The 27968-nt window shown below is 42.5% G+C and overlaps 1 protein-coding gene across 1 annotated transcript in view; it reads right to left on the bottom strand.

Moving 5' to 3' along the window:
• The window catches only part of ZNF112 (zinc finger protein 112), a 60036-nt gene extending 32645 nt beyond the window's left edge, over positions 1-27391 (bottom strand). Inside the window, exons 1-4 of the mRNA XM_070387558.1 lie at positions 27252-27391; positions 24931-24997; positions 13105-13162; positions 12313-12439 (exon numbers count right to left, since the gene is read on the bottom strand). Of these exons, the coding sequence (XP_070243659.1) occupies positions 12313-12439; positions 13105-13119 (142 nt within the window). The 5' untranslated portion in view covers positions 13120-13162; positions 24931-24997; positions 27252-27391. The remainder of the gene's footprint in view (positions 1-12312; positions 12440-13104; positions 13163-24930; positions 24998-27251) is intronic.
• Between the last annotated feature and the right edge of the window lie 577 nt (positions 27392-27968).

Genomic DNA, 27968 nt, shown 5'->3' with positions numbered 1-27968 from the left:
CAAATCAAAATGAGGTTGGGGACTGCAAATACCTTGGTTCAATTCCCAATTCAGGTTCTTAGTAGTTGGATGACCTCAGCTAGGAAAATTTTGCTCTGAGTCTCAATGTCCTCCTTTTTAAATGGGCAGATAACCCACCTCCCTGGGCTTTTGTGAGAATTAAATGTGGTGATTTGTATCAAGCCCTTAAAATGGCTATTATCAGTATTATTTATGCCCAAGTATTCCTCCTACCCACTCCTATTTTATTCAACAAATATTTAAATATGTAGCAGACTGTGTAATAATTATTAAAAGAAACTTCTCCACTGAGAAGACAGATGATATGGCAAAAAGAAGGATGTTAAATCCTACTCAGGCTAAGGTTCTGCTGCTAGGACCTGGAATTATTCAATTCTCCTTCCTACAGCCCTCTTCAAGTTAGGGCTAAGAAAGGAAAGGAAGCAGGGAGAAATCAGAACTCTGTCTCCCTTGCACAGACACACTATCCTGGAGACACATACACACATACCAACTCCACTTCTGAGACAGAACATGAATCCAGAAGGAATCAAGGAATAGCCCAGATTCCTGCAGGGATCAGAGGGCTAGTAGTACTGCAGGTGGAAATCTGATCTCTTCCTGGACTCATACAAGTTTTCAGGTAACTGAATATCTGGAATCAAGATTGCTAGAAGTATCAATAATCTCAGATATACAGATAACACCACCCTTATGGCAGAAAGAGAAGAAGAACTAAAGAGCCTCTTAATGAAAGTGAAAGAGGAGAGTGAAAAAGCTGGCTTAAAACTCAACATTCAAAAAACTAAGATCATGGCATCCAGTCCCAACACTTCATGGCAAATAGATAGGGAAACAATGGAAACAGTAAGAGACTATTTTCTTGGGCTCCAAAATCACAGCAGATGGTGATTGCAAGCATAAAATTAAAAGATGTTTGTTCCTTGGAAGAAAAGCTATGACCAACATTGACAGCATATTAAAAAGCAGAGACATTACTTTGCCGATAAAGGTCCGTCTAGTCAAAACTACGGTTTTTCCAGTAGTCATGTATGGATATGAGAGTTGGACCATAAAGAAAGCTGAGCACCAAAGAATTGACGCTTTTGAACAGTGGTGTTGGAGAAAACTCTTGAGAGTCCCTTGGACTGCAAGGAGATCCAACCAGTCCATCCTAAAGGAAATCAGTCCTGAATATTCATTGGAGGGACTGATGCTTAAGTTTCAATATTTTGGCCACCTCATGCAAAGAGTTGACTCATTGGAAAAGACCCTGATGCTGGGAAAGATTGAAGGCAGGAGGAGAAGGGGACAACAGAGGGTGAGATGACTGGATGGCATCACTGACTCTATGGTCATGTTTGAGCAAGCTCCAGGAATTGGTGATGGACAGGGGAGCCTGGCGTGCTGCAGTCCAGGTGTTCCCAAAGAGTTGGACAGGACTGAGTGACTGAACTAAACTGAACATTCCTCAGGAAATACATTAGCTAAAGAAATCTTTCACCCTTTTATTTGTGACTATCTCATTTAACTCTCCAAACAATTTTACTAGGTAGTTAATGTCATGCCCCTTATTTTACAGAAAACAAATCCCACCTCTTTTAAGTTGTCACAGAGCACCAGGTTGAGTTCCCTGTGTACCCACAATTCTTGATTATGCTCCCGGAATTCCCCAGGAGATAATGGTCACACCACGCCCCTCTGCAGAGGCAGTTGGCTACCTATACAGAGCTGTTGGACTACACTTTCCAGAACCCCTATGTCATTGCCTTCCTAGGACAGAAGGTCAGCTACTACCCTTAGAGCCTGGATTACATTTCATAGGATTCCAGAACACAGTCAAGAAACTTGATTCAACATGTTCATTTATTGGATAATCAATCTAATTTTTCATGTATGTACTTGCTATAGCAATTGCTTCTTTTAAAACCTTGCCTATTCATATCCTTTGTAGTCATATCTATATTCCTATTGGGGTTTCATTATCTTAAGATTCATGTTAAGGATTTTAATCCATTTTCTAGCATATATGCCTGTATATGTCAAATAGGTTAATATATGTCAATAGGTCAGTATTTTCAGCCCAGTTGACTGTCTTTTGTATGCTGCCTTTTTAACACAGGGAAATTAAAATTGTTTCATACATAATTGATTATTGTTGGCTGGAGCTTTGTGCATCCATAACGACCAGCTTTTTCTATGCGCCATTACTATTCCATATGTTTTTAACTTCATTTAACTTCCACAATCCCACTGAGTAAGTACTATATAATTATACGCCACCGACTAGGCTTCTCCATCCATGGGATTTTCCAGGCAAGAGTACTGGAGTGGGGTGCCACTGCCTTCTCCGGATTCAGAGATTAACTTGCCCAAAGTTAAAAACACTAGCAAGTGGCCGTGCTGATTGCGAATCAAGGACAGGCTGGGGGAATACAGAACCCAGAAGTGAAGTGAAATGAAAGTGTTAATCACTCAGTCGTGTCTGACTCTCTGCGACCCCACAAACTGTAGCCCACCAGGCTTCTCTGTTCATGGGATTCTCTAGGCAAGAATACTGCAGTGGATTGCCATTCTCTTCTCCAGGGGATCGAACCATGGTCTCCTGCATTGCAGACAGATTCTTTACCTTTGAGCTATGGGGAAGTCCAAGTGCTAGTGGTCACTAGTATAGTGAATGCTCAGTCGCTTCAATCAAGTCCGACTCTGTGCAACCGCATGGACTGTAGCCTGCCAGGCTCCTCAGTCCACGGATTTTTCAGGGAAGAATACTGGAGTGGGTTGCCAAGTCCTCCTCCAGGGGATCTTCCCGACCCAGGTATCCAACCCGTGTCTCTTCTGGGTCTCCTGCACTGCAGGCGGGTTCACCGGGGAAGCCCATCCATCAAAAAAGCCATGTACTATACCAGCCCGCTCCCAACCAACTGCTCTGCAAACGCTAGGATTTTCTGCCGAGAAGGAAACGCAAATGCTTCTAACCATTGTCACCCACCGACCATCGCTTCTCTTCCAGGACCACTGTTGGCCCCTTGCCTAGACTGAGGAAGCGCGGAGCTGTTACTGGGATTCAAGTCAACACTGCACAAAGAAAGTGATGGCCGCAACCTCCCGTGAAACGGAAGTTCTTGCGAGTCACTTCGCAGGTTCCGGAGACTCTCCGAGAGGGCAACACCCCGCACTCCTGAATAGGAAGTGTTGATTGCACGAAACTTCTGGACTACAGTTCCCAGGAATCCCAAAGGGGTATGCGACTACAGCCCTGCCTGTCTGGGGGGGAACTGCTTCCGACTACACCTCCCAGAATCCTCTGCATGGTCGTGCTTCCGCCTTCCCTCCACTATTTCTTTGAGTTAAACTCAACCTGAGTCATTTAAGCACGGTTAGCATTTGGCCTTTTTGTTTTTTGTAAAAAAAAAATTTTTTTTTTTTTTTCAAGAAGAAAACTAGAACGTGGGCATTTAAAGGAACTATAGATATTTAGAGGGGAAAAAGAGAAGATTCTCACATGTAAAGAAAATGAACAAATTTTAGCAGGAAAGCTATGCCTATGACAAGACTTGCTCTGTGCTGCACTGGACATCGACCTTAAGGAACATGGAATCTCCGATTTGGTTTGACTCCATTGTCTCTTTATATATGTCTGTATTCATCTACTTCTGACTTTGCTGTCTAGCATATACTATGTACTCCAAGATGCCAAGCACAAGGAGTTCCAAGCACAGGCCATAAAACAAACTGCTTCCTTGTTTCTGACAAATGAGAAGAGCAGCATGGGCAAAGAACTGGAGAAAATACTGTAATAGGAAAAAAGTTTCTTTCCTTGGAATTTTTTAAGTTCAAACTCAAGCTTTCCTTTGACTACTCCTATATTGTTCTTTTTGATACTGTATATTTGCTATGAATCTTTTTAGACAAGGTGAGGTCATTATTATTTAGGGCTGGGGGATAGGTAAGTTGATGTGGGAGATGGAGTCCATATAACGACAACAAGTGAAACTACAGGAAGTATGTACTTAGCACTTTCTTCTGGGCAGGAAATAATTTAAAAAGCGAAACTTCTAAAAATAGTACATAGTATTTCGAATAGTAACATGAAGTTCAGTTCAGTTCAGTTGCTCAGTCCTGTCCAACTCTTTGCAACCCCATGAATTGCAGCACGCCAGGCCTCCCTGTCCATCACCAACTCCCGGAGTTCACTCAGACACACTTCCATCAAGTCGGTGATGCCGTCCAGCCATCTCATCCTCTGTCGTCCCCTTCTCCTCCTGCCCCCAATCCCTCCCAGCATCAGAGTCTTTTCCAATGAGTCAACTCTTCGCATGAGGTGGCCAAAGTCCTGGAGTTTCAGCTTCAGCATCATTCCTTCCAAAGAAATCCCAGGGCTGATCTCCTTCAGAATGGACTGGTTGGATCTCCTTGCAGTCCAAGGGACTCTCAAGAGTCTTCTCCAACACCACAGTTCAAAAGCATCAATTCTTTGGCGCTCAGCTTTCTTCACAGTCCAACTCTCACATCCATACATGACTACTGAAAAACCATAGCCTTGACTAAACGGACCTTTGTAGGCAAAGTAATGTCTCTGCTTTTGAATATGCTGTCTAGTTTGGTCATAACTTTCCTTCCAAGGAGTAAGCGTCTTTTAATTTCATGGCTGCAGTCACCATCTGCAGTGATTTTGGAGCCCCCCAAAATAAAGTCTGACACTGTTTCCATTGTACAAAACACTAGCTTTGTTTGTAGTGATGCTTTCTAAGGCCCACTTGACTTCACATTCCAGGATGTCTGGCTCTAGGTGAGTGATCACACCATTGTGATTATCTTGGTCCTGAAGATCTTTTTTGTAACATGAAGTATTAAATACATATAGGTTAAATTCAACACTTATCAACATTATGCCACACTGGCTTCATGTATCACTTTAAAATTTTGTTACTAAAGAATTTTAAGGACTTCCCAGGTGGTGCAGTGGTAAAGAATCTGCCTGCCAATGCAGGAAACGCAAGATATGCAGTTCCATCCCAGGGTCAGGAAGATCCCCTGGAGCAGGAAATGGCAACCCATTCCAGTATTCTTGCCAGGGAAATCCCATGGACAGAGGAGCCTGGTGGGCTACAGTCCATGGGGTTTCAAAGAGTCAGAGGCAACTAAGCACACTTATAAAGAATTTTAAAGCAGTCTTTAACACTATCATTTCCTTTCAAATATCATATTGCTTAAAAATAATAAAATTATTTTACAGCTGGTTTACTCCAGTCAGTATCCAAATTGATGACTTCTTTGTATTTGATTGCTATCTCACCTGAGGCTCATTTATTCTAAAACTATATCCTACACCATTTACAGCCACCACCACCTCTAATGTCCTTGAACTGTTGGAGAAACAAAGATGTCAAATTATGTGTCTGAATTCTGGATTTGTCTATTGGCTTCTCGTACTTTCTCCTCAAAACTTCTAAACATCCTATAAGTAGAATTTTTATTTAAAGGCTATCTTAGATACAGGTTTTTTTGTTTTTCCTTTTGGCAAAAACATGTCACAGAAAGGAACGGAAATATTTGAACATGAAACATACTCTGTTCAAACAAAGCCAATGCAAAGCCTGGGCAAGTTTCTGAAGAGAAAAACCAAAATCAATAACAGCAAATATGTTAAAAACACCTAACTTAAAACAAGGAAACCATTACCACAAATCACATCTCATGATCCTCTATATTACAGATTCTATCTTTGAGAAAGGAAAGAGAATATTTGGTAATCTCAGTTTTGAAGTTTCACATATATTAAACAGGATAAGATAACAGCAAAGATTTTTCATATGAGGAAAATAATTTGGAGAAAACATTTCCTATGTTAAACATATCCCCACTTGTGTTAAATCCCCCAAGCAAACCTTGCAACAACACTGAGAAGTGCAATGTAGAGCAGTGGTGGAGCACTGGTCCCAGTGCTGCTCTGCATCCTACTCTTGTCTATTATAGATCATACTTGATCTTCTATAACTTGATGTTTTCTCCAAACAATATGTGAAAACGTATAGGTCTAAATCATTTTAATGGTTGGTATTATTCCTTTCTGTGGGCTTCCCAGGTGGTACAGTGGGGTAAAGAATGCACCTACCAATGCAGGAGACTCAAGAGATGCAGGGAACATCTCCTAAGAGAAGGGAATGGCAACCCACTTGAGTATTCTTGCCTGGAAAATTCCATGGACAGAGGAGCCAGGTGGGCTATAGTCCATGGGGTTACAAAGAGTCAGACACACCCACACATTATTCCATTATATGAGGATGACATAATTTGCTCAATCTCTTATTCATAGAACTTTAGGTTGTCTGCAACTTTTATTACTGCAAATATTCTTAGAATATGCTCCCTTCTTTAAACCGTCTTTTCCAACCTGTGCAATCATGTCTTAAAGACAAATTCTGAGCAGTTGCATTAGTGGTTGAAAGATAATGCTCCTTATACACTTTGATACATATATATAAAATCCTCTTCAGAAGTTACACCTGTTTTTTTTTTTTTTTCACTAACATATGGTAAGGATGCTAACTTTTTTCTACTCCCTTACTGACACTGAGTTTAGTTAATCTGTCACTATTGCCAACCTGAATTGGTAAGAATGCAATACTTCAGGGGTGGTTTTATTTGCATTTGAATGGCTGTTTCATATACAAGCAATAACTAGTATGAAAATGTAATGTAAAAAAAAAAACAACAACAACAACTAAAGGGACTTCCCTGGTGGTCCAGAGGTTAAGAATTCACTTTGCAATGCAGGGGTTTCAGGTTCAATCCCTGGTCAGGGAACAAAGATCCCACGGGCCACAGCTAAGACCTGATGCAGCCAAATAAATATTCTTTTAAAAAGGAAAGAAAACTAGGGATAAAATATGATCAAAATAACAAACAAAATAATCATACAAAAATACATTGTTATTGAAGATACTGTAAAAATATGTCCTCCTCCAAAATCCAACTATAATCCCAAACTGAATCACAGTTTTGATAGGAACATGACAAAATGAGCACCTTCTAAAAACCCATTATTAAACAAGATGCTGAGAAAGAGTGGTGTCTGCTTCTGACAATGAACACTTTGGCTTGGAAAATAGAACCAGTAGGAATATGAATACATATCAGTGTCTCTGCCACACCCTTAAAATATCACTTCCACAGAGCTTCTCGACTGTATGAAGAATCTAATGGATTTGAAAACCTGAGTATGGCCTAATTCTTACCATAATAATAACACAGCTTTCATCTCTGAGCACTATTTTTAATGTTCTTAGCAGAGAATACATTTCTAGAGGAGATTCTAAAAACAAGCAAAAACACCTACAGGTTTTGGCTGGACTGAAGTTCTTGCTGGCTCCATCCCAATTAGAATTTCCTTCCTGGGCACACCCATTAATGGAAATTTGACCTCTAAATACTGTCATTGCCACAAACAGCCCATTTGTCAAGAATCACTTTCTTGGCCTATGACAGCTGATGGGCATTTCAAGAAAGGTGTTGAGATCCACAGTAGTTTCCTGGAATGCCCTTGAGAAACATGTGCTTTAGTGCTGCACGCTGACATCATGGGTGGCAGCGTCCCTGTCCTTTGCTCCTCCAGCCCTCTCAATGGCTGAGTGTCTCTCATCTGAAACACCTAGAGTGGCTTCTGTTTTCCTCAATGAACTCAGACTGGCTACATTTATAATGTTTCTGTCCTCTTGTGGAGTCTTGGCTGAGTAAGAAGGTCCAAGCTATATATTTCCTGAGCCTTGTTGTGTTCATGACATGCATAGTCCATCTCATCCCTATGAACTCTCTAATGGGCAAGAAGATATGAGTTACAACTGATGCCCTTCTCACACTCCTTACACTTATAGGGCCTCTCTCCTATGTGGACTCAGAGATGAACCTGAAGATCTGAGTTCCAACTGAAGCCCTTCCCACAACCGTCATATTTATATGGCTTCTCTTGGGTGTGATCTCTCTGATGTAAGTGAAAATAGAAGCCCTTATCACACACTTGGCACACGTGAGGCTTTTCTCCTGTGTGAACTCTCTGATGAGTGTGCAGAACTGAGGTGTATGTGAAAGCCTTCCTGCACACATCACATTTGTAGGGTTTCTCCCCTGTGTGCACCCTCTAGTGAGTGTGCAGGTGTGTGCTTTGGCTGAAGCTCTTCCCACCCTCGTCACACTCGTAAGGCTTCTTCCCCATGTGCAGCTTCTGGTGAACTTGGAGAATGGAGCTGGAACTGACACATTTGCTGTACTCGCTGCATTTGTAGGGTTTCTCCCCTCTGTGGACCCTCTGATGGACAAGAAGGTTGGAGCTCTGATCAAAGTCCTTCCCACACTTGGCGCACTTATACGGCCTTTTCCCACTGTGGACCCTCTGATGGAAACACAGGAGCAACCCAAATCTGAACCCCTTCCCACACACATCACAGGTGTAGGGTATCTCCCCCATGTGGACTCAGCGATGGTTATGAAGAGAGGAATCTCAACTGAAGCCTTTGCCACATTCCACGCATTTATAGGGCTTGTCTCCTGGAGGGCCATTGGGATTTCTAGGAAGGTTTGAGTTCTGTTTGCAGCCCTGAGCCCACTCTTGACCTTCACAAGTTTCCTCCCCTGAATGGGTTTTATCGTGAACAGTATGTTCTGAGCTCTGGCTAAAGTGCCTTCCATACCTATGGTGTTTATAAGATATTCCTCCGTGTGAGCACTGTGATGAACATGAGCATCATCTGTGAAGCCCATTCCAGGGTTATTACATCTGAAAGTGTGCCACACTGCATGGACATGTGACTGTGTTTGACTGTTGACTTTATAACCAAGTGTTTCCCACAGTTGGTGTATCTACAAAGTTCCTCTCCTTTACATTCTTGGGAATCATCATAATCACTCAAGGTCTGAAAGAAGCTGTCATCACACCGAGCACATCCATCCAGTTTCTCTTCTATCTGCTTTCTCCGAGAATTATGGGGCTCAGTCGTTAGGTTGGCTTTCTTCCAGGATTCTGGGGTAAGGACCTGTGTCAGGATTTCCTAAGCTGTGATGTCTTGATTTTCTAAATTAATGGCATTTATTACATGGTTTTCATTTTCAGAAATCTGAACAGACACTCCTGGCCACTCTTCACAGAGGGAAATGTCTCCTAAATACTGGGGACAATCTCCTTGAAGATTCATAATAACATAATCATGACTCATGGTCAATTCACTGATCCTTTGGTTCCAAATTTGCCAAAAGTAGAGCACTTCTGGAGAAGGCAATGGCATCCCACTCCAGTCCTCTTGCCTGGAGAATCCCATGGACAGAGGAGCCTGGTGGGCTGAAGTCCATGGGGTCACTGGGAGTCGGACACGACTGAGTGACTTCACTTTGATTTTCACTTTCATGCATTGGAGGAGGAAATGGCAACCCACTCCATTGTTCTTGCCTGGAGAGTCCCATGGACAGAGGAGCCTGGTGGGCTGCAGTCCATGGGGTCACACAGAGTCGGACACGACTGAAGCGACTTAGCAGCAGCAGCAGCAGCAGCAGCAGAGCACTTCTGGTGAGAGGTAACTCAAGCCTTTTTCCTGAAGGTTCATAAGGTTGTTTTTAATCCTGTCTTCTATGAGGAGAAAGAGAATTTGGCTAAGCAAACAAGTAGATCATCTATCCAAAGGCTCTGAGGATATGAAGATGGGTGGGATGAGAAGTTGCCACTGGATCCTAGTTGTGTATGAAACAATTAGAAACCTAATCATTCTAATCTGTGAGCTGCCAATCAAAAACCACTGACTGCAGATGCATCAAAAGAAATAATGGAAACAATTATAAAGGAAGAAATTCACCTCTCTGCTATTAGAGTAGTCCATAAAAAGACTTTAGTCGTTTTGCTAATTTGTTTTTAAGTAATGGATTTGATATCCATGACCTCTAAAGCCTATAGTTTTTTCAGCAATATTTAAAAATAAATTTATCTAGAATAACTTTTCTTCCAAAATACACAAGCTTTTATAGTTTTTAAGCACATATTTACTGTGAGACAACTTTAAAACTTAATAATCTCTGTGTGGGTACTTTTGTAAGAATTATGTATATCTGTGAGGCTTTAAGGAGAAGGCAATGGCACCCAACTCCAGTACTCTTGCCTGGAAAATCCCATGGATGGAGGAGCCTAGTAGGCTGCAGTCCATGGGGTCGCTAAGAGTCAGACACAACTGAGCGACTCCACTTTCACTTTCCACTTTCATGCATTGGAGAAGGAAATGGCAACCCACTCCAGTGTTCTTGCCTGGAGAATCCCAGGGACGGGGGAGCCTGGTGGGCTGCCATCTCTGGGGTCACACAGAGTCGGACACAACTGAAGTGACTTAGCAGCAGCAGCAGTGAGGCTTTAAAGGGAGATGCACTTTTAAACACTGTACATATTGAACCACACTGAAATGGAATGCACCATACTTAAAATGTGTTGTTCACTGTGAATTCATTTTCAACATATTCTTGGTTATTGCTGTTTCTGACTGAAGGGGTGAGTATACATCAGAAAGAATCATCATAGCTACCACACCATGTGACTATTTATTTATTACATGATATGAAGTTAGAAGAACAAAAATACGTAAAAAGACAAAAACAAAAACCCCCAAACATAAGGGGAAGGTTCCTATATGATTTATGTAATATATATAATAATGGAGTTCTGGACATGGTGAGAGATATAAAGGATCCTGTAGAAGGTTGCAGAAACAAGCAACAAGTCCTCTCTCCTAACCGAGTCCTTGCCTTTACATCAGCTATTAAATGCGACAGAACTATCATGTTTATTTGTGTACAGCATGCACAACTGAACACAGCGGGCCTACAGCTGCAGTGGGGATTGAAATGGGGATAATTTTGTGAAATATGGGGACATCCTTTTTCTTTCCCTGAGGTTTTCTGGCTTTGTGAAGAGATAAAATCCCTCAAGACCCTATAGTCCAATTCCCAACTTCTCCCCTTTGAAGTTATTGCAGAATCTCTAACAGCCATGGCTAGGAGAATGGGCAGTGTGGAATTGTTCACGGCCTGGCACCCAGGAAGCAAGATTGTATGAAAAGTTCATAAGAAATAGAGGGTTGAAGATGGTCACAACACCTTGGCACCCAAAAATAGGCTTCACAAAATGTCACAAACATCATCTGGACACTGCTTCTAGTTCAAGGTAATTTTCTGATTCATTTTATTGAGTGACTTTGGTTCATAAAGTGGTGTCAGAGGAAACAGGAACAGGCTTAAAGCAGTAGTTTTCCAACTGTTTGGACTGTACCCATAGCAAGAAAAGCATTTACACTGTGACCCAGTACCTACACAGACACACAGACCAGAAACTAAAATACTGTGATCAGTTGAGGCTTACCTTACCAGGTGCAACGTACTCTGATAAATCCTTTCATGTTCTAGTCCATGGATTTGTTTTGCTTTTTAAAAACTGCTAGCTATGGCATGGTCACTTCATTTCAGGACTCACCAATGGGGTCAGTCCTGCACATTGAGACCAAGGATCTCTGTTTACAATCTATGGACATGGCAGTACTTCATGTCACCTGGTTATTACAAGCACAGGGCTGAGGGTCAGACTGGGAGGTTCAAATCCCAGTGCCTCTGACAAGCTGGGTGATCCTGGGCAAGTTACTCGTCCACTCTGCGCCTCAGTTGTTTGCTCTGTAGAAGGGGGACAATAAGAGCAACTATCTCATAAACTAAACCGAGGTCACAGATACCTGTATACAGGGCTCTGAGAAATTGAAGCTAGGATAGATATTGACCAGCAAGAGGGCAAATAAGCGGACACTCGTAGTGTACTGACTACCAACCTGATCCTAACTTGCTTCCTTTAATACCAGTTTTTCCAAAACATTGGTTAAAAAAAAAGAAAACTGAAAAAAAAAAAAAAACCCCCACCCTGGTTTTATTCTAGAGGCAACCAAGGGACCAAGGCCTTGGTAATGTGTGAACTTCCTCAGTCCTGTTCTGGAAAATATGAAGGAATGAGAGCCTAAACACATGATGAGATCAATGTAGGCTTGCCAACTGCACCGGATGCCCACTGGCAGGGGGCACAGGCCAGAGGAGAGCTCCCTCACCCACCCACAACTCACAAGGGACCACCTGCTCACAGTTATTAAAACTCATTAACTGCAGGTTGTCATCTGCATGTGTATCCCTTAGGAGGTTTCCCTTTGTGCTCCAGCTGAAATATTCTATCCAGTTTGAAGCTGCTCACTTGAGAAAATGGGACCAGTGGTTTGATACTTAGTTACAGGGGCTTGTTGTCCTCACCCACGGAGACCAGGTTCCTGAAGTTCTCCAGCATCACATCTTGGTACAGGTTTATCTGGGCAGAGTCCAAGAGTGCCAGCTCTTCCTTGGAGAAGACCATGGCCACGTCCTTGAAGGTCAAGGTTTCCTGAAACATCAAGCACATGCCACGTTCATCATCTGCACCAGTGACTCCTGGATGAAGAGCTACATTGGAAGCTTCTGTATCAGTCATTAAGTTTTTATCTTTTTGCTCCACATCCTCTTAGTTCCCTGACCAGGAATTGAACCTGGAGCCACAGCTGTGAAAGCATGGAGTTCTAACCCCACCAAGGAGTTCTCCAAACCCTTGCTTTTGTTTTCTTTTAAAAAAATATTTATGTATTTGGCTGCCTTTCAGCATGCTGGTTGTGCCACAGCATGTGGGATCTTAGTTCCCAGACCAGGAATTGAACCCATGTCCCCTGCATTGCAAGGTGGATTCTTAACCACTGGATCACCAGGGAAGTCCCTTACTCTTGATTTCTGTACTTATCTCTCATGGACCAGGGACAAGCACCTCATTGACTGGCACTGGTAAGCAAACTGAACTTGGGAACAACCCTGGATCAGACAGCCTGACATTTCTGAGCCTGTTGCTTAATTTCCCAAAGGGAATAATACCACTACCTTTCCCAGCTGTTATAAATAAGGTAAAGTGCCTACCACACAGAAGTCACTCAAAAATTGCTGACTTGCTTTTGGAAAATAGAGATACCCAGCTCCTCAGAGTGGACACAGCATTTAAGACAAAGAAAGGAAACTTCAACTTACCTGGAGCTTAATCATACTGTCTTCCTCTTAGAGAGAGCAGGAGCCAGAGAAACCAGAACTGCAAAGGAGAATCCATGAGACCGGGGGTTTAACAAGTTGTGAATGAATATTGGTTCCTTCTGGACTGGACAGTTTTCTCACACATTCTTTTTTTCCCAAGATGTCTTTTCCTCTCCTCTTACTCTCACCAGACGAGATTCCCACCTCCTCAAGCCGCCCACCCACCAATCCCATCCCAGACACCTGTATAACTCCTCTTTCCTCAAGCTTTTGGGTCAAACTGTCACATTTTCTTTCAATATTTATTTTCTTGGCCGTGCTGGGCCTCAGGTGTGGCACACAGGATCTTCAGTCTTGACTGCAGCATAGTTGTGGCATGTGGGAATCTAGTTCCCTGACACGGAATTGAACCTGGGCCCCCTGTACTGGGAGTGTGGAGCCTTAGCTATTGGGCCACCAGGGAAATCCTGCCATTAGGTTTTCAACATAATGAATTTGAGGGGGACACAAACATTCAGACTATGGCAGGTACCACTTCTCCTACGATAGTGTTATACTGCAGTGGTTTAATTGCCTTCTGCCTCTGTCTCTAAGCTCAGAGAGGACAGGGACTGCATTCCCTCATGTAACACATACTTATTTAGTGCCTACTGAGTACGAAGCTCATGGCATCTGGTCCCACCACTTCATGGGAAATAGATGGGGAAACAGTGGAAACAGTCTCAGACTTTATTTTTCTGGGCTCCAAAATCATTGCAGATGGTGACTGCAGCCATGAAATTAAAAGACGCTTACTCCTTGGAAGGAAAGTTATGACCAACCTAGATAGCATATTCAAAAGCAGAGACATTACTTTGCCAACAAAAGTCTGTCTAGTCAAGGCTATGGTTTTTCCAGTGGCCATGTATGGATGTGAGAGTTGGACTGTGAAGAAAGCTGAGTGCTGAAGAATTGATGCTTTTGAACTGTGGTGTTGGAGAAGACTCTTGAGAGTCCCTTGGACTGCAAGGAGATCCAACCAGTCCATTCTGAAGGAGATCAGCCCTGGGATTTCTTTGCAGGGAATGATGCTGAAGCTGAAACTTCAGTACTTTGGCCACCTCATTCGAAGAGTTGACTCATTGGAAAAGACTCTGATGCTGGGAGGGATTGGGGGCAGGAGGAGAAGGGAACAACAGAGGATGAGATGGCTGGATGGCATCACCGATTCAATGGAAGTGAGTTTGAGTGAACTCCGGGAGTTGGTGATGGACAGGGAGGCCTGGCGTGCTGCGATTCATGGGGTTGCAAAGAGTCAGACACGACTGAGCAACTGAACTGAACTGAACTGAACTGAGTGCCAGGCAGTGATCTGGACACTGAAGATACCACAGTGATCAATGCTATGGAGCAAAAAATTAAAAAAGCAGGGAAGGGGGACTGGAAGTGAAACAGGGTGGTCAGGAAATGTCTCACTGAGGTGATACTTAATGAAGTAAGGGAGTGGGCAATGCAAGTATGTGTACAGAGCATTCTAGACGGAGGAAATAGCAAGTGCAAAGACCTTGGGGTGGCAGCATGCACATGGCTCAAGTGGAGTGAGTGTGAGAATGAGCCAGAGGGAACAGAGTGCAGGTAAAGGGAGCCAGGTAGTAGATGCTATAAGAACACTTGAAGGTTTGGACTGCTAGTCTCATTAGTTAGAAGTAATGGGAGGATTCTGAACAGAGGAGTGACATGATTCAACTTAGGTATTAACAGGATCATGCTAGCTGCTGTGATGAATGGACTGCCAATTGGGATTGACATATATATACTATTGATGCTATGTATGAAATGGATAACTAGTGAGAACCTACTGTATAGCCGAGGGAATTCTATTCAATGCTCTGTGTTGATCTAAATGGGAAGGAAATAAAAAAAAAAACAGGGGATATATATATAGCTGATTCAGGGCTTCCTTGCTGGCTCAGGCAGTAAAGAATCTGCCTTCTATGTAGGAGACCCAGGTTCGATCCCTCAGTTGGGAAGATCTCCTGGAGGAGGGAATGCCTACCCACTCCAGTACTCTTGCCTGAAGAATTCCATGGACAAAGGAACCTGGCGGGCTACAGTCCATAGGGTCACAAAGAGCCAGATACAACTGAGCGACACACACACACATACACACACACATAGGTGATTCATTTTGCTGTACAGTAGAAACTAACACAACATTGTAAAGTAACTATACTCCAATAAAAATTAACTTTAAATCCCCACAAAACCAGAATAGACATATACACAAAGAATGGACTACCAACGGTAAGAAAGGGAGCAGGAAGACTAGATAGGTGGTTTTCAGGAAATCCCAGTCAGAGATGACGGTGCCTTGGATCAGAGAAGCAGAGGTGGAGGTAGTGAGAAATGGCAGGGATCAGGATTTATACCAATGATCTGGTCGATACGATCTGTTGATGATTTGCATGTGGGCAGAGAAAGAAAGAAAGGAGAGGAAACTTTGGCTTCAGTTACTGCAAAGACGGAGTTGTCCTTGACAGAGATGGGGAAGTCCATAGGAGGGACAGGTTTTGTAAGGAGAATCAGAAGTTCAGTTTTGGAAATAATAGGTTTGAGATGTTGAAAAACACACTGATATTCACAGAGATAGAATTGAAAAACTGTCCCATTTCCAAGGGGCAAAAGACATAAACGACCTCAACTTTACTGAGAAAGGAAGAAAATTACAGAATTTTATTGAAAGGCCTGAAACTTTGACTACACCTTGGAGCTCACAGGGACTCCCAGGGCATTGGGGTCTAGTCTGAAGGGGGATTTCCAAGGTCTGGCCCCACATACTATGTGCAACTAAGAGGAAAATCCAACTTTCCTATGCTTCAGGTATTTCCTAGCTAGTTAACTGGAAAATTGTTTCCAAAATATTGTATTATGGAAATTTCTAACATATACAGAGGCAGACAGAATAGCACAGTGAACCCCCAGGTACCAGTCACTTGGTTTAAACAATTATTAACATGTGGTCACTCTTGTTTCAACTACACCTCTACCCATTCCCCACATATTCACATACTATTTTGAAGCAATTCCCTGACATATTATTCTGTCCATACGTATTTCAGTAAGTAGCTCTAAAAGATATGAAATCATCTTTAAAATGTTAATGTGACACCTCAACAATTCTCTAATGTTATCAAATGTAGTCAGTGTTCATATTTGTTGACTGCAGTTTAACAATTTACAATTTGCTATGTGTCTTATAATCCTCAAAAATAGCACTCTGTCTTCATACTGTATTCAGAGACATACTCCCGGCCAGGACATACAGAGAAGGGATGTACAGTTTGAGTTGCCCCCCTATTTCCAGAGGTCAGAACTTCTGCCCTAAAGTCAAGATTGCCCCGCTGGAGTCAAGAGCTGCCACACCCCAAACGCAGAAACCTTCAGAAACGAAGACTCCAAGGATGTTGGATGCTGAGCCGGAATCGCCCCTCCGCCGAAACGAGGAATGAACAGACCAAGCTGTCCTTCCTCTCGGAGATGACCCAACTGCTTGGGTCAATTTCTCTCCCCATCAGGGAGGGAGGGTGTGTGGGTGTGTGTGTCACTCAGTCCTGTCCGTGTCCGACTCTTTGTGACCCCATGGACTGTAGCCCGCCAGGCTCCTCTGTTCTCTCCAGGCAAGAATACTGGAGTGGGTTGCCATTCCCGACTCCAGAGGATCTTCCTGACCCGGGGAATCGAACCCGGGTCTCCGGCATTGCGGGCAGATTCTTTGCTGACTGAGCTACCAGGAAAACCCTCCCCATCATGGGCGCATGGCCCAAATCAGCATCTTCAAAACCTGAGGCCACGCCCCCTGCCCCCCGCCTGGGTTGAGATGCACGTGCCAAGACTCACACCAACTCTGACCCGGAGTTGCACATCCTACAAACCTGCAGGGGCACCACCTCGCAAACCAGCCCAAGCTCCCCACTCCGGATCCCATTCCAGGGATGTCGGGCGGGAGCCCCTCACCACTTCACCTCGCCAAGGAAGTCCTTTTATCGGTCACTAGTCCCCGCTTCCTACGCCTCCCATTCCAGTTCACAAGGTCGGGCTACAGTTTCACAACCCCCACCCCCACCCCCCCATACACAGTGACTCCGAGCCACACTCACCTCAGCGCCCCAAATAATGTGGCCCATAGCATCCGTCCCGGCCCATGGCGCATGCGCGAGGTAGCCTGTGGACTACAATCCCCAGAAGCCCCTGCGCGGCACTAGGGCCGTGCCAGGTTGCTCGTAGTTTACAGTGCTGCAGGGACTAAAGCTCAATATTCATCAGCCGTTAAAAAGAATACATTTGAATCAGTTCTAATGAAAAAAAAAAGAAAAAAAAAATAAAGCTCCACATTCAGAAAACGAAGATCATGGCATCCGGTCCCATCACTTCATGGGAAATAGATGGGCAAACAGTGGAAACAGTGTCAGACTTTATTTTTGGGGGCTCAAAATCACTGCAGATGGTGACTGCAGCCATGAAATTAAAAGACGCTTACTCCTTGGAAGGAAAGTTATGACCAACCTAGATAGCATATTCAGAAGCAGAGACATTACTTTGCCAACAAAAGTCCGTCTAGTCAAGGCTATGGTTTTTCCTGTGGTCATGTATGGATGTTAGAGCTGGACTGTGAAGAAGGCTGAGCGCCGAAGAATTGATGCTTTTGAACTGTGGTGTTGGAGAAGACTCTTGAGAGTCCCCTGGACTGCAAGGAGATCCAACCAGTCCATTCTGAAGGAGATCAGCCCTGGGATTTCTTTGGAAGGAATGATGTTAAAGCTGAAACTCCAGTACTTTGGCCACCTCATGCCAAGAGCTGACTCATTGGAAAAGACTCTGATGCTGGGAGGGATTGAGGGCAGGAGGAGAAGGGGACGACAGAGGATGAGATGACTGGATGGCATCACTGACTCGATGGATGTGAGTCTGAGGTGAACTCCGGGAGTTGGTGATGGACAGGGAGGCCTGGTGTGCTGCGATTCATGGGGTCGCAAAGAGTCGGACACGACTGAGTGACTGAACTGAACTGAACTGAGGGACCACCTGGACTCTATCTTTGTAAAATAATAACAACAATCACAGCAGTGATAAAATAACAGCAAAATGTTAAAAATAAATTTAAAAAATCTCTACCCAAGATAAAAAGAAGAGTGAAGAGTCAATGTCTTACCACCTAAAAATGAGCACTTGTTATATTTTAGTGAAAATCTTTAAAGGTACTTATTCTGTAGGCATATCCTTTACTTTTGTTTGTTTTTGTTTCAACTGTTTATTAACCAGATTACAAAAATAATCCTGCTAGATACCTTAGTTCATCCTTGTAATAAGCCTGGTCTTCCCTGTTGCCAGCATCTCCACCTTCTACAAAATGGGTGGTCTTTTTCTTAATTCCACTTCGTAGAGAAGACAATTTAAAGGGCCAAAGGAAGTTGTTTGCTTCTTTGAAACGTTTTCCAATGGTATAGATCTCATGAATCAGATCCTCCATGCATATTTCCCAAGAGATCGAGCAATCAATGCGTTGTCTGTCAGGGCAATTCGCTTCTTGTTGATTTTGCCATAACCACGCTTGTAGATCAGTTCATTTGCTGCAGTCCATGGGGTCGCTAGGAGTCGGACACGACTGAGCGACTTCACTTTCACTTTTCACTTTCATGCATTGGAGAAGGAAATGGCAACCCACTCCAGTGTTCTTGCCTGGAGAATCCCAGGGATGGGGGAGCCTGGTGGGTTGCCATCTATAGGGTCGCACAGAGTCGGACACGACTGAAGCGACTTAGCAGCAGCAGCAGCATGCAATGTATGGCTCCATAATTCTCAGCATGTTAATTGAAGCCTTGTTGAGCTTCACAAAGGTGCCACAGAAGATCTGCTGGAGGCGAAGGAGCTGCAGCACCTTTCGAACCTTCAGGCTCACACCGTTGATACCTCTGATTCTGATGACAAATGCCAATTTGGGTTTCGCGGGTACATAGAAGTCGCCGGCTTTTCGTGCCATCCTAGCCACTCGAATGTCAGTTCTGTACGTCTGCCTGTATTCCTTGTGATATGCTTAGCTTTTTCATAGATAAGCTTCCTCCTTGCCATTCGAAGCATCTTTTAGGCAAACTTCCTTCGCAGGCGCTTGATCTTAAGCTCTGAGAAATTCTTTCGCTTTTTCGTAAGGGTTTCTGGCACAGCAGGAACCTTCTTTTTCTTCTCTTCTGCTCCCTCCATGGTGCCAGCCGGGAAAGAGGCTATCTTTTACTTTTATAAACACACAAGTTTTCAATTAAAATTTACTTCCCTTTGTTTTCAGGATTTGTTTCCATTTAAGAAGACTCTGGGAAATCTTCCACAGGACACCTGACTTTTCCCCTTAGGAGAAGCAGAAAGACGTAGGAACTAGTCAGTAGGTGCTGTCCTTTATCAGGGAATTGTAGGAGTTTGGGGTTCTCTTCAAAGAGATACATTTCAACAAACTATGAAAACATGGAAAGCTTTCACATTCTCTTTGAAAGCTCCCTTGTTGGGACTTAATGTTTTTTCTCATTTTAAGATTTCTATTAAACATTTTCATTTTTCAATACCTTAAATTTGAATTGGGCCTTAAAATTAAATAAGGAGTATATTAGAGCCTATAATTCTGACCTATAAAGAGTCAAAACAAACAAAACACCCCAAAAATGGATGAGAACTATCTCTGTCGGCTCTAAGTCTAGATTAGACAGTTGGTGATTGGCAGGAGCTGAAAGGATTACATTCAACAATAGCTTAACATTGAAACTTGGGGCACACAAAGAGAACGGTAAAATAAATGCTTTGGGCCTGTCTCTTGTCATTTGATGAAATGTTTCACTGTGACTTTTTAAAAAATCTAGTAAAATCTGCCACAGAGATGACAGTCACCCTTAATTATGGCAGAGCTTAACAGTCTTTTTTTATCAGATGGAGAGGAGGATGGTTTCTATAATACATCTCAGTAATACTTGTGATAAATAGGTAGATCCTCCATTTCTGAATTAATTTATCCACTTTAGTCCCTCCTCTCTTACCTCATCTTCCATTACGTCCTCACTTGCCCATTCTGGTCCAATGTTGGGCTTCGTGTTATCCGTCAAACCTGATCACTGTTCCTCTGCTGGTATGTTCTTTACCTCAGTGGCCACAAAGTTTGCTTCACCTTCTTTATTCTTTGCTGAAATGTTACTCTCAGGGAGGTCTACTATTTAAAAGTGTAACAGCCCCGGGCACTTCATCACCTGCCTCACCCCACTTTCCCTTTCCTTTCTTGGTACTTATCACCTTCTGAAATGCAGGCAAGCATTGAAAAGCAGAGACATTACTTTGCCAACAAAGGTCTGTCTAGTCAAGGCTATGGTTTTTCCTGTGGTCATGTATGGATGTGAGAGTTGGACTGTGAAGAAAGCTAAGCGCTGAAGAATTGATGCTTTTGAACTGTGGTGTTGGAGAAGACTCTTGAGAGTCCCTTGGACTGCAAGGAGATCCAACCAGTCCATTCTGAAGGAGATCAGCCCTGGGATTTCTTTGGAAGGAATGATGTTAAAGCTGAAACTCCAGTACTTTGGCCACCTCATGCGAAGAGTTGACTCATTGGAAAAAACTCTGATGCTGGGAGGGATTGGGGGCAGGAGGAGAAGGGGATGACGGAGGATGAGATGGCTGGATGGCATCACTTACTCGATGGACGTGAGTCTGGTTGAACTCCAGGAGTTGGTGATGGACAGGGAGGCCTGGCATGCTGCAATTCATGGGGTCGCAGAGTCAGACATGACTGAGCGACTGAACTGAACTGAACTGATACCTTGTTTTATTGAACTCCACAGATACTGTGCTTTTACAAAGTGACAGTTTGTAGCAAGCCTGTGGCAAGCAAGTGTATCAGCACCATTTTTTCAACAGTATTTGCTCACTTTGTATCTCTGTGTCACACTTTGGCAATTCTTGCAATATTTCAAACTTTTTCATCATTGCTGTATTTGTTAGGTTGATCTATGATTGGTGATCTTTTAAAAAAAATTTTATTTGTTAAAAACCTTTTACTGTGATCAGTGATTTCTGATGTTAACTGTTGCAAAAAGATTACAACTCACTGAAGACTCAGACGATGGTTAGCATTTTTTAGCAAGAGTATTTTATCATTTTGGCTGTGCTGTGTGTCTTGCAGGATCTTAGTTTCCCAATCAGAGGTTGGGTCCACAGCAATAAAAGCACCCAATTCTAACCAATGGACCCCCAGGGAATTCCCCAGGGAAAAAGTATTTTTGAATTAAGGTGTGTATTTATTTTTTAGATATAATGCTACTGCATACTTAATAGACTACAATATATAGTACTACAGACATAAGTTTCATGTACACTGGGAAACCAAAAAATTCATGTGACCTGCTTTACTGCAGTATTTGCTTATAGCAGTGGTTTGGAATCAAATCTGCAAATCTTTGAGATGTGTGTGTCACTTAGATTCCTTTCCTTGCAGCCCCAGGTAGCAGAAAGGGACTCAGCCCAGGTCATGCCTCAGGCCTCCAGAGTCATCCAGGTAGAGACATCAGACTAGAGTTATGGTGCACTATTCTCTATTGAAGCCAGGCTTGTGGGCTCCCGGATCCCAGAAGGCCAAAATGTAGGACACAAGTACTAAACAGGTCCTCCCAATGATCCAGAACACCTCATCTTCTACCAGCCAGCAAAAATGATGCAGCCTCTGAAAGTATCTAAATCACAAATTTCACAGTTCACTTGTACACCTTGTATTTGGTACTAGGTGCTAAGTGAATAGTAGAAAAAGAAAAAAAATTATAGAGTTTATAACCTGGATCCTTGACCATACGGGATTACTCCAGCAGACTAATTTCTTTTTTTTAAACAATAGCTTTACTGTTGTTATAAAATTAATGTATACTTTTTGTAATAAATATGTAGAAGTCCGTGAAAGTATTACAGACCCCGTATTCCGTCTGCTAGAAATAAGCACTTATGATACTGACCTTTCACACATTATTTTTCCTTCTCTCTTTATAAACACACACACACAATAAGAACAAAATGGGGTCATAGTATAATTGTCATTCTACAAGTTTTCTTGTTCTCTAAATAGTTTGTAGGCAACTTTCGATGTCATTACAGGTGTGCCTGAATATTTTTAGTGGTTTGTCCTCATATACATATGCCTTAACTTACTACAACTGGAGAATTAACATTTGTGGGGTTTTCCTATGGTTAAAAAAAAAAAAATACTGAGCTTGGTCATATGCACACATCTTTTCCCACATCTGTAACTATCTCCCAAGTATAAATTATTACACACTTATTGCCACTTTGAAGGTTACACAAATTGAATTTGATACACTGACAAATTCTTTCAAAAAAGGCTACCTATTTTCATTCTCATCAATAAGTGTGTAAGAGTACATGTTTCTACAGCTCCATGGACATGGCTTTGGTGACCCTGTTTTACCACTGCTGGTCTGACAAGTTAAAAATGCTATTTCTGAATTTTAAAAGTGTATGAATATTTGTCTTACAAGTTAAAAATAACCCAACCCTCTATGAAATAAAATGGGTAAAAATATATTTGTGATAAAGGTAAAACAAAATCCTAGAAATATATTTAAGAATATATTAAAAGAACCTATCTTTTAAAATCTCTAAAAAAATATGACTGAAAGATCATTTAAAATACTTTAGTAAGTGGAAATAAATAGCATTTTCAAAATGGAAAAAAATCAGCATTTCAAATATGTAGATTCTTTCTAGATTAACCTATAAATTCCATACAATGCCAATTAAAAGCCCAATCAGATTTTACTTAAAATGATAAAACATTCCTTCAGTTTACAGAACCTTTGCTATGACAGCAGTTTATCTCTGTGAGATAAAACCCCATCACAGAAGCATGATGAAAATGTGCTAGAGATACATTACCCAGGCCTGCCAAGAGAATGTCTCTCCTTGAAGCCATTCCTGGCCTTCTAAAGGTAATTTGCCTCAATGAATGTCAACATTTTTACTTTTTTATAAAAACTATCTTTTTTTTTTTTTTTTTGCTGTGCCACACAGCACATGGGATCTCATTTTCCTGACCAGGGATGGAAACCTCACCCTTGCATTGGAAGTGCAGAGGCTTGATCACTGGACTGCCAGGGAAGTCCCTATAAAAACCATCTCCTAAAATGTATGGACATTATTGGTTTGAGTGAGAGGACAATGTTTTTCTTACATTTGCTCTGTTTACAGGTATTTCCCCCGCCACAAGGACTGTGTATAATCTGCTCCTAGGATACATTCTCGTTACTGTCATCATTTGTAAAACCTCCCTCCTAGGCCAGCTCTGATGAAGGTGACCATTTTCACTGAAGCCGCTGGCCAGGTCATTGCCTTAAGGAGTATTCAACTGTGCAACAGACTCTTGAAGACTGAAGTTTGTGACTGAAGTGCTTTCCCTATTTACGAAACTTGCAGATTTTCCCTTCCTAGGCAGACCAGTAGCTATGAAAACATCAGCCCTTCCTGAGGATCTCCATACACATCACATCTATAATGTTTTTCTCTTGTTTGGGCTCTGAGATGAAGGCAAAGTTCTAAACTGGAGACCTTGACTCACATCTACTTGTAAGGCTTCTTGCTTACATGCACCCTCTGATGATTTCACAGACCTGAGCTATAACTGAAGCCTTTCCCACACTCTGCACATCTGTAGGGCTTCTTTTTTTTTTTCACACGTTGGCCACAACACATTGCATGTGGGATCCTAGCTCCCTGACCAGGGATCAAACCTGCGCTACCAGGGTGGAAGTGCAGAGTCCTAATCACTGGACTGCAAGGGAAGTCCCCAAAAAGAAATTCTGAATAATATTTTACACACACATTTACTTCTTTATAATGCTGTTGTTAACAACAACATCGAACACCATTACAACACTTCTATGTACCAAAGAGGTACACATACTAACTTCTTTAATCCTCAGAGGAACATGGAGGTAGAAACTGTCATGATCTTCATTTTACAGAGGAAAACACCCAGGCACAGAGAGGGTAAGTGGTCGAGTTAAGTTACTCCAGCATGCCTGAGCAAGTGTTGAGCTGGGACTGCAGCACACAAGCCTGGTCTCAGAGCCCACACTTAGTGGGCATTCTCATCACACCGCCTTGCAGGGCAACTGTGAGGCTGGGTACATGTGAGCTGAACCTCCAAAGGGCTCCATCTGTGGCTGTGTGTTCTGTGAGCATATTCAGGAGGAATCAGGCAATACGGATAGGTCTGGAGACATAAAAATCTCAACATAGCTGGGTCACTGCTGGCAAGCCAGCAGACTGTTGTATTTACTGCAGCATTCCATGTGACCTGAAACATGTGTCCATGCTGTCTGACACTCTTTATTGGCTTTTCTCTTTTAAGGTTCAGGTAACACGGACCTGTTTATGGCCATGAATCTGTAGAATATTGGAGGTAAGTGAGAAATCCATCAGAGGATAGAGTCAACCTTCTGGAACAGACTGTCTACTACCGGCTTGCTTGTCTTACACTGCCTCTTTCTATCAGAGAAAAGGCACTCCAGAGACCACTTGCTCTCTCTGGGTATGCTACTCTCTGGAAAGCACGAAGGCAGCATGAAAAGATAGGGACTGAGTAAGAGAAATGAGGCTGCACAACAATCACCTACCACGGTACCTGCTGTATCCACAGGAAAGACCAAGGTCAGGGAATGGCCTCTGCATGGCCAGCTAACCCTTCACTGTCAGGCTGGGACTCTAGCCTGGGGAACGGCTATTGTGTTTCCCTGGTTGGTTCAGTGGTAAAGAACTTACCTGTCGAACCCTGGGTTAGAAGATCCCCTGGAGAAGGAAACAGCAGATGGCAGAGGAGCTCGGTGGGCTACAGTCCATGGGGTCACAAAGAGTGAGACACGACTTAGCGGCTAAACAACAAGTACTTTTCTTAAAGTTACCTCTTAGTACTAACATGTTCACATTGTAGAAAGTCTGACAATATTCTCAAACAAATCCACAATCTTTCACAGGATGCAAAAGCATTATTGATGTTTTGGTGTGAATTACATATAGAGAAGGGACTTCCCTGGTGACTCAGACGGTAAAGAATCTGCCTGCAATGCAGGAGACCTAGGTTCGATTCCTGGGTCAGAAAGATCCCCTGGAGGAGGGCATAGCAACCCACTCCAGGATTCTTGCTGGGAAAATTCCATGAACAGAAGAGCCTGGCAGGCTACGGTCCACAGGGTTGCAAAAAGTTGGGACATGACTGAAGTGACTGAGCACACAGATATATATAAATATTTTATAACATGGAATTTATAATAGTTTATATGTGTAAGATTTACTGATACATATTTTACATATACTATATGTAATTTACATGTAAAATTTTATATATGCCTATCACTCAAGTGTTTTAAAACCTTGGTTCTAGGAGAGTATCCCTTAACATCCATGTGTTTAAAAACATTCTGGGGAATTCCCTGGCAGTCTAGTGGTTAGCACTTGGCACTTTCACTGCTAGGGCTGGGGTTCAATCCCTAGTCAGGGAACGAAGATCCTGCAAGCTGTGCTTTGTGGCCAAAGTAATAAATACATAAAAACATCTGGCCACTCTTCATCTATGTCTAATTTTACTAGAGTATGGTGAAAGAAATTTGGCCTGTGAAATAACTATGCATATTTCTATGTCCAAGTATGATCTTTTGTTGTTGTTGTTGCTACACGAGGTCTTTGTTGCTGTGTGTGGGCTGTGGGTTTTCTCTAGTTGCAGAGAGTGGAGGCAACTCTCCAGTTGTGGTGCACGGGTTTCTCCATTGAGGTAGCTTCTCTTACTGTGGAGCACAGGCTCTAGAGTGCTCAGGCTTTAGCAGCTGCGTTGTATGGGCTTAGTTGTTCCAAGGCCTGTGGAATCTTCCTGGACCAGGGATCAAATCCATGTCTCCTGCACTGGCAAACTGATTCCTATCCACTGTACCACCAGGGAAGTTGCAAAGTATAATTTTATTTTTGTGAATTTTACAAAAATTTTTACGCAAGGGATGTATGTCATTTTAAATGTGTCATATGTGTGTCATTAAAATCAAGTTACTGACTCCCTTTTTTAACCCTACATGTTAGGTTCAGAAGTTTAATTACGTATTTTTGATATGCTGTCACTTTAATGTCTCTTCATTCTTTTGACTATTTTTTTAGAAGAATGCCTTTTCTACAAAGGGAAATAAATGAGCAAATAAGAGAAATGAACATTTTTGTTTATCTATTGGATCTATCTTACTTCAAAACACTTGGCAACCATACTTCACCACCTAGGAACTGACATATATGACTTAGTGCACACAGATGACCCACATATTCAACCTGGCCAAGAAACACACAAACAATACTCACTTAAAATTTCTTGGCAGTTTTGTCTTTATATTTTCAATGAAATATTTTAAATATTTACTAAAGAGATCACTTTGGAATAATCCCTTCCCAAACTTGAATCTCCAGAGCTTTCTTAGCCCAGCTGGTTTTATACTTGTTTGTACAATCCTGTTTCCTTGCCTTCAAAATAAGATTCAACATGCCCAGTGAAAATCATCTACTTGCTTTATCAACAACTTGGAGAAAAAGAAGCCTAACCAGATCCCATTATTAGAGTTTTCACTATTGTATGTCCTTCCCAAAACTGCAGTGCATGGAGAACCCCTTCTGTTCCTCTACATATGCAATCATGGACTGACTGAAGATTCTCCTGGGGTGGTGAGCCAGTTTTCCAGTCATCAACAACTGTTCCCCCAGAACTTCAGTCACTGTCAGGTGTGCTGCACTCTCTGGATTAATCCTCATTAAAAACATTTAGGGTCATCTCATGCGGACAGAATTTACTATGGGGAACCGCTATCAGGGCTTCCCTGTGGGCTCAGTGGCAAAGATTCTGCTTGCAATGCAAGAGACCAAGGTTTCATCCTTGGGTCAGGAAGGTTCCCTGGGAAGGAAATGGCAACCCACTCCAGTATTCTTGCCTGGAAAATCTCATGGACAGAGGAGCCTGGTGGGCTTCAGTCCATGGGGTTGCAAAAGAGTTGGACACTAAATAACAAATCCCTATCAGATGTCATTTTAGCTTTTTGTTTCTTCAGGGAATTTACCTCCATTCTGTGCTCTCTCAGTTCAACTCTATTTTTCAGTAACTCTCCAGGATCAGAGTTTTCAGGTCCATGATAATCCATAGGATTAGAATTCATGATTTAGGGGCAAGGGCCAGAAAGACTTGTGAACCAAATCTAAAAAAAAAAACACAAAAAACCCAATGAGAAACTACAATTATTACCTCACTAAAAGCATTCTTGTGAACTTAATTTAGGCGGTGAGCACTTAGCCAGGGCAATATCTTCCCACTCAGAGGATTCTCGAATTAGGGAACATATCCTGGACGGTAAAAAGATAATACTACATAAGGAGAGAAAAAGAAAAAAAAAAAAACAAACCTTAAAAACAGAGCTCTTTTATACTGCTTTGGATAAGATGGGTTTAAAAGAAAAAGATAAAAACTCATCTGCCCTCCGTACTACCCATGAATTCTCATTTAATTCTCTGGCATAAATTTCCAGTTCCACATTGCCAGGAAAATATTTAAGTTCTGATTTTATTTATTTTTGACTGTGCTGGGTCTTTGTTGCTACGTGGTCTTTTCTCTAGTTGCAGAGAATGGGGGGCTACTCTCTAGCTGTGGTGTGTGGGCTTCTCATTGTGGTGGCTTCTCTTGCTGAGCACAGGTTCTAGGGTATGTGGCTCAATAGCTGCAGTTCCTAAGCTCTAGAGAATAGGCTCAATAGTTGTGGCACATAGGCTTAGTTGCTCCTTGG

This window comes from Bos mutus, chromosome 18 (genome assembly GCF_027580195.1).
Source record: "Bos mutus isolate GX-2022 chromosome 18, NWIPB_WYAK_1.1, whole genome shotgun sequence".
Taxonomy (NCBI): Eukaryota; Metazoa; Chordata; class Mammalia; order Artiodactyla; family Bovidae; genus Bos; species Bos mutus.
Note: the sequence above shows the minus strand (reverse complement) of the source record. Positions and strands in the feature narration are given on the sequence as shown.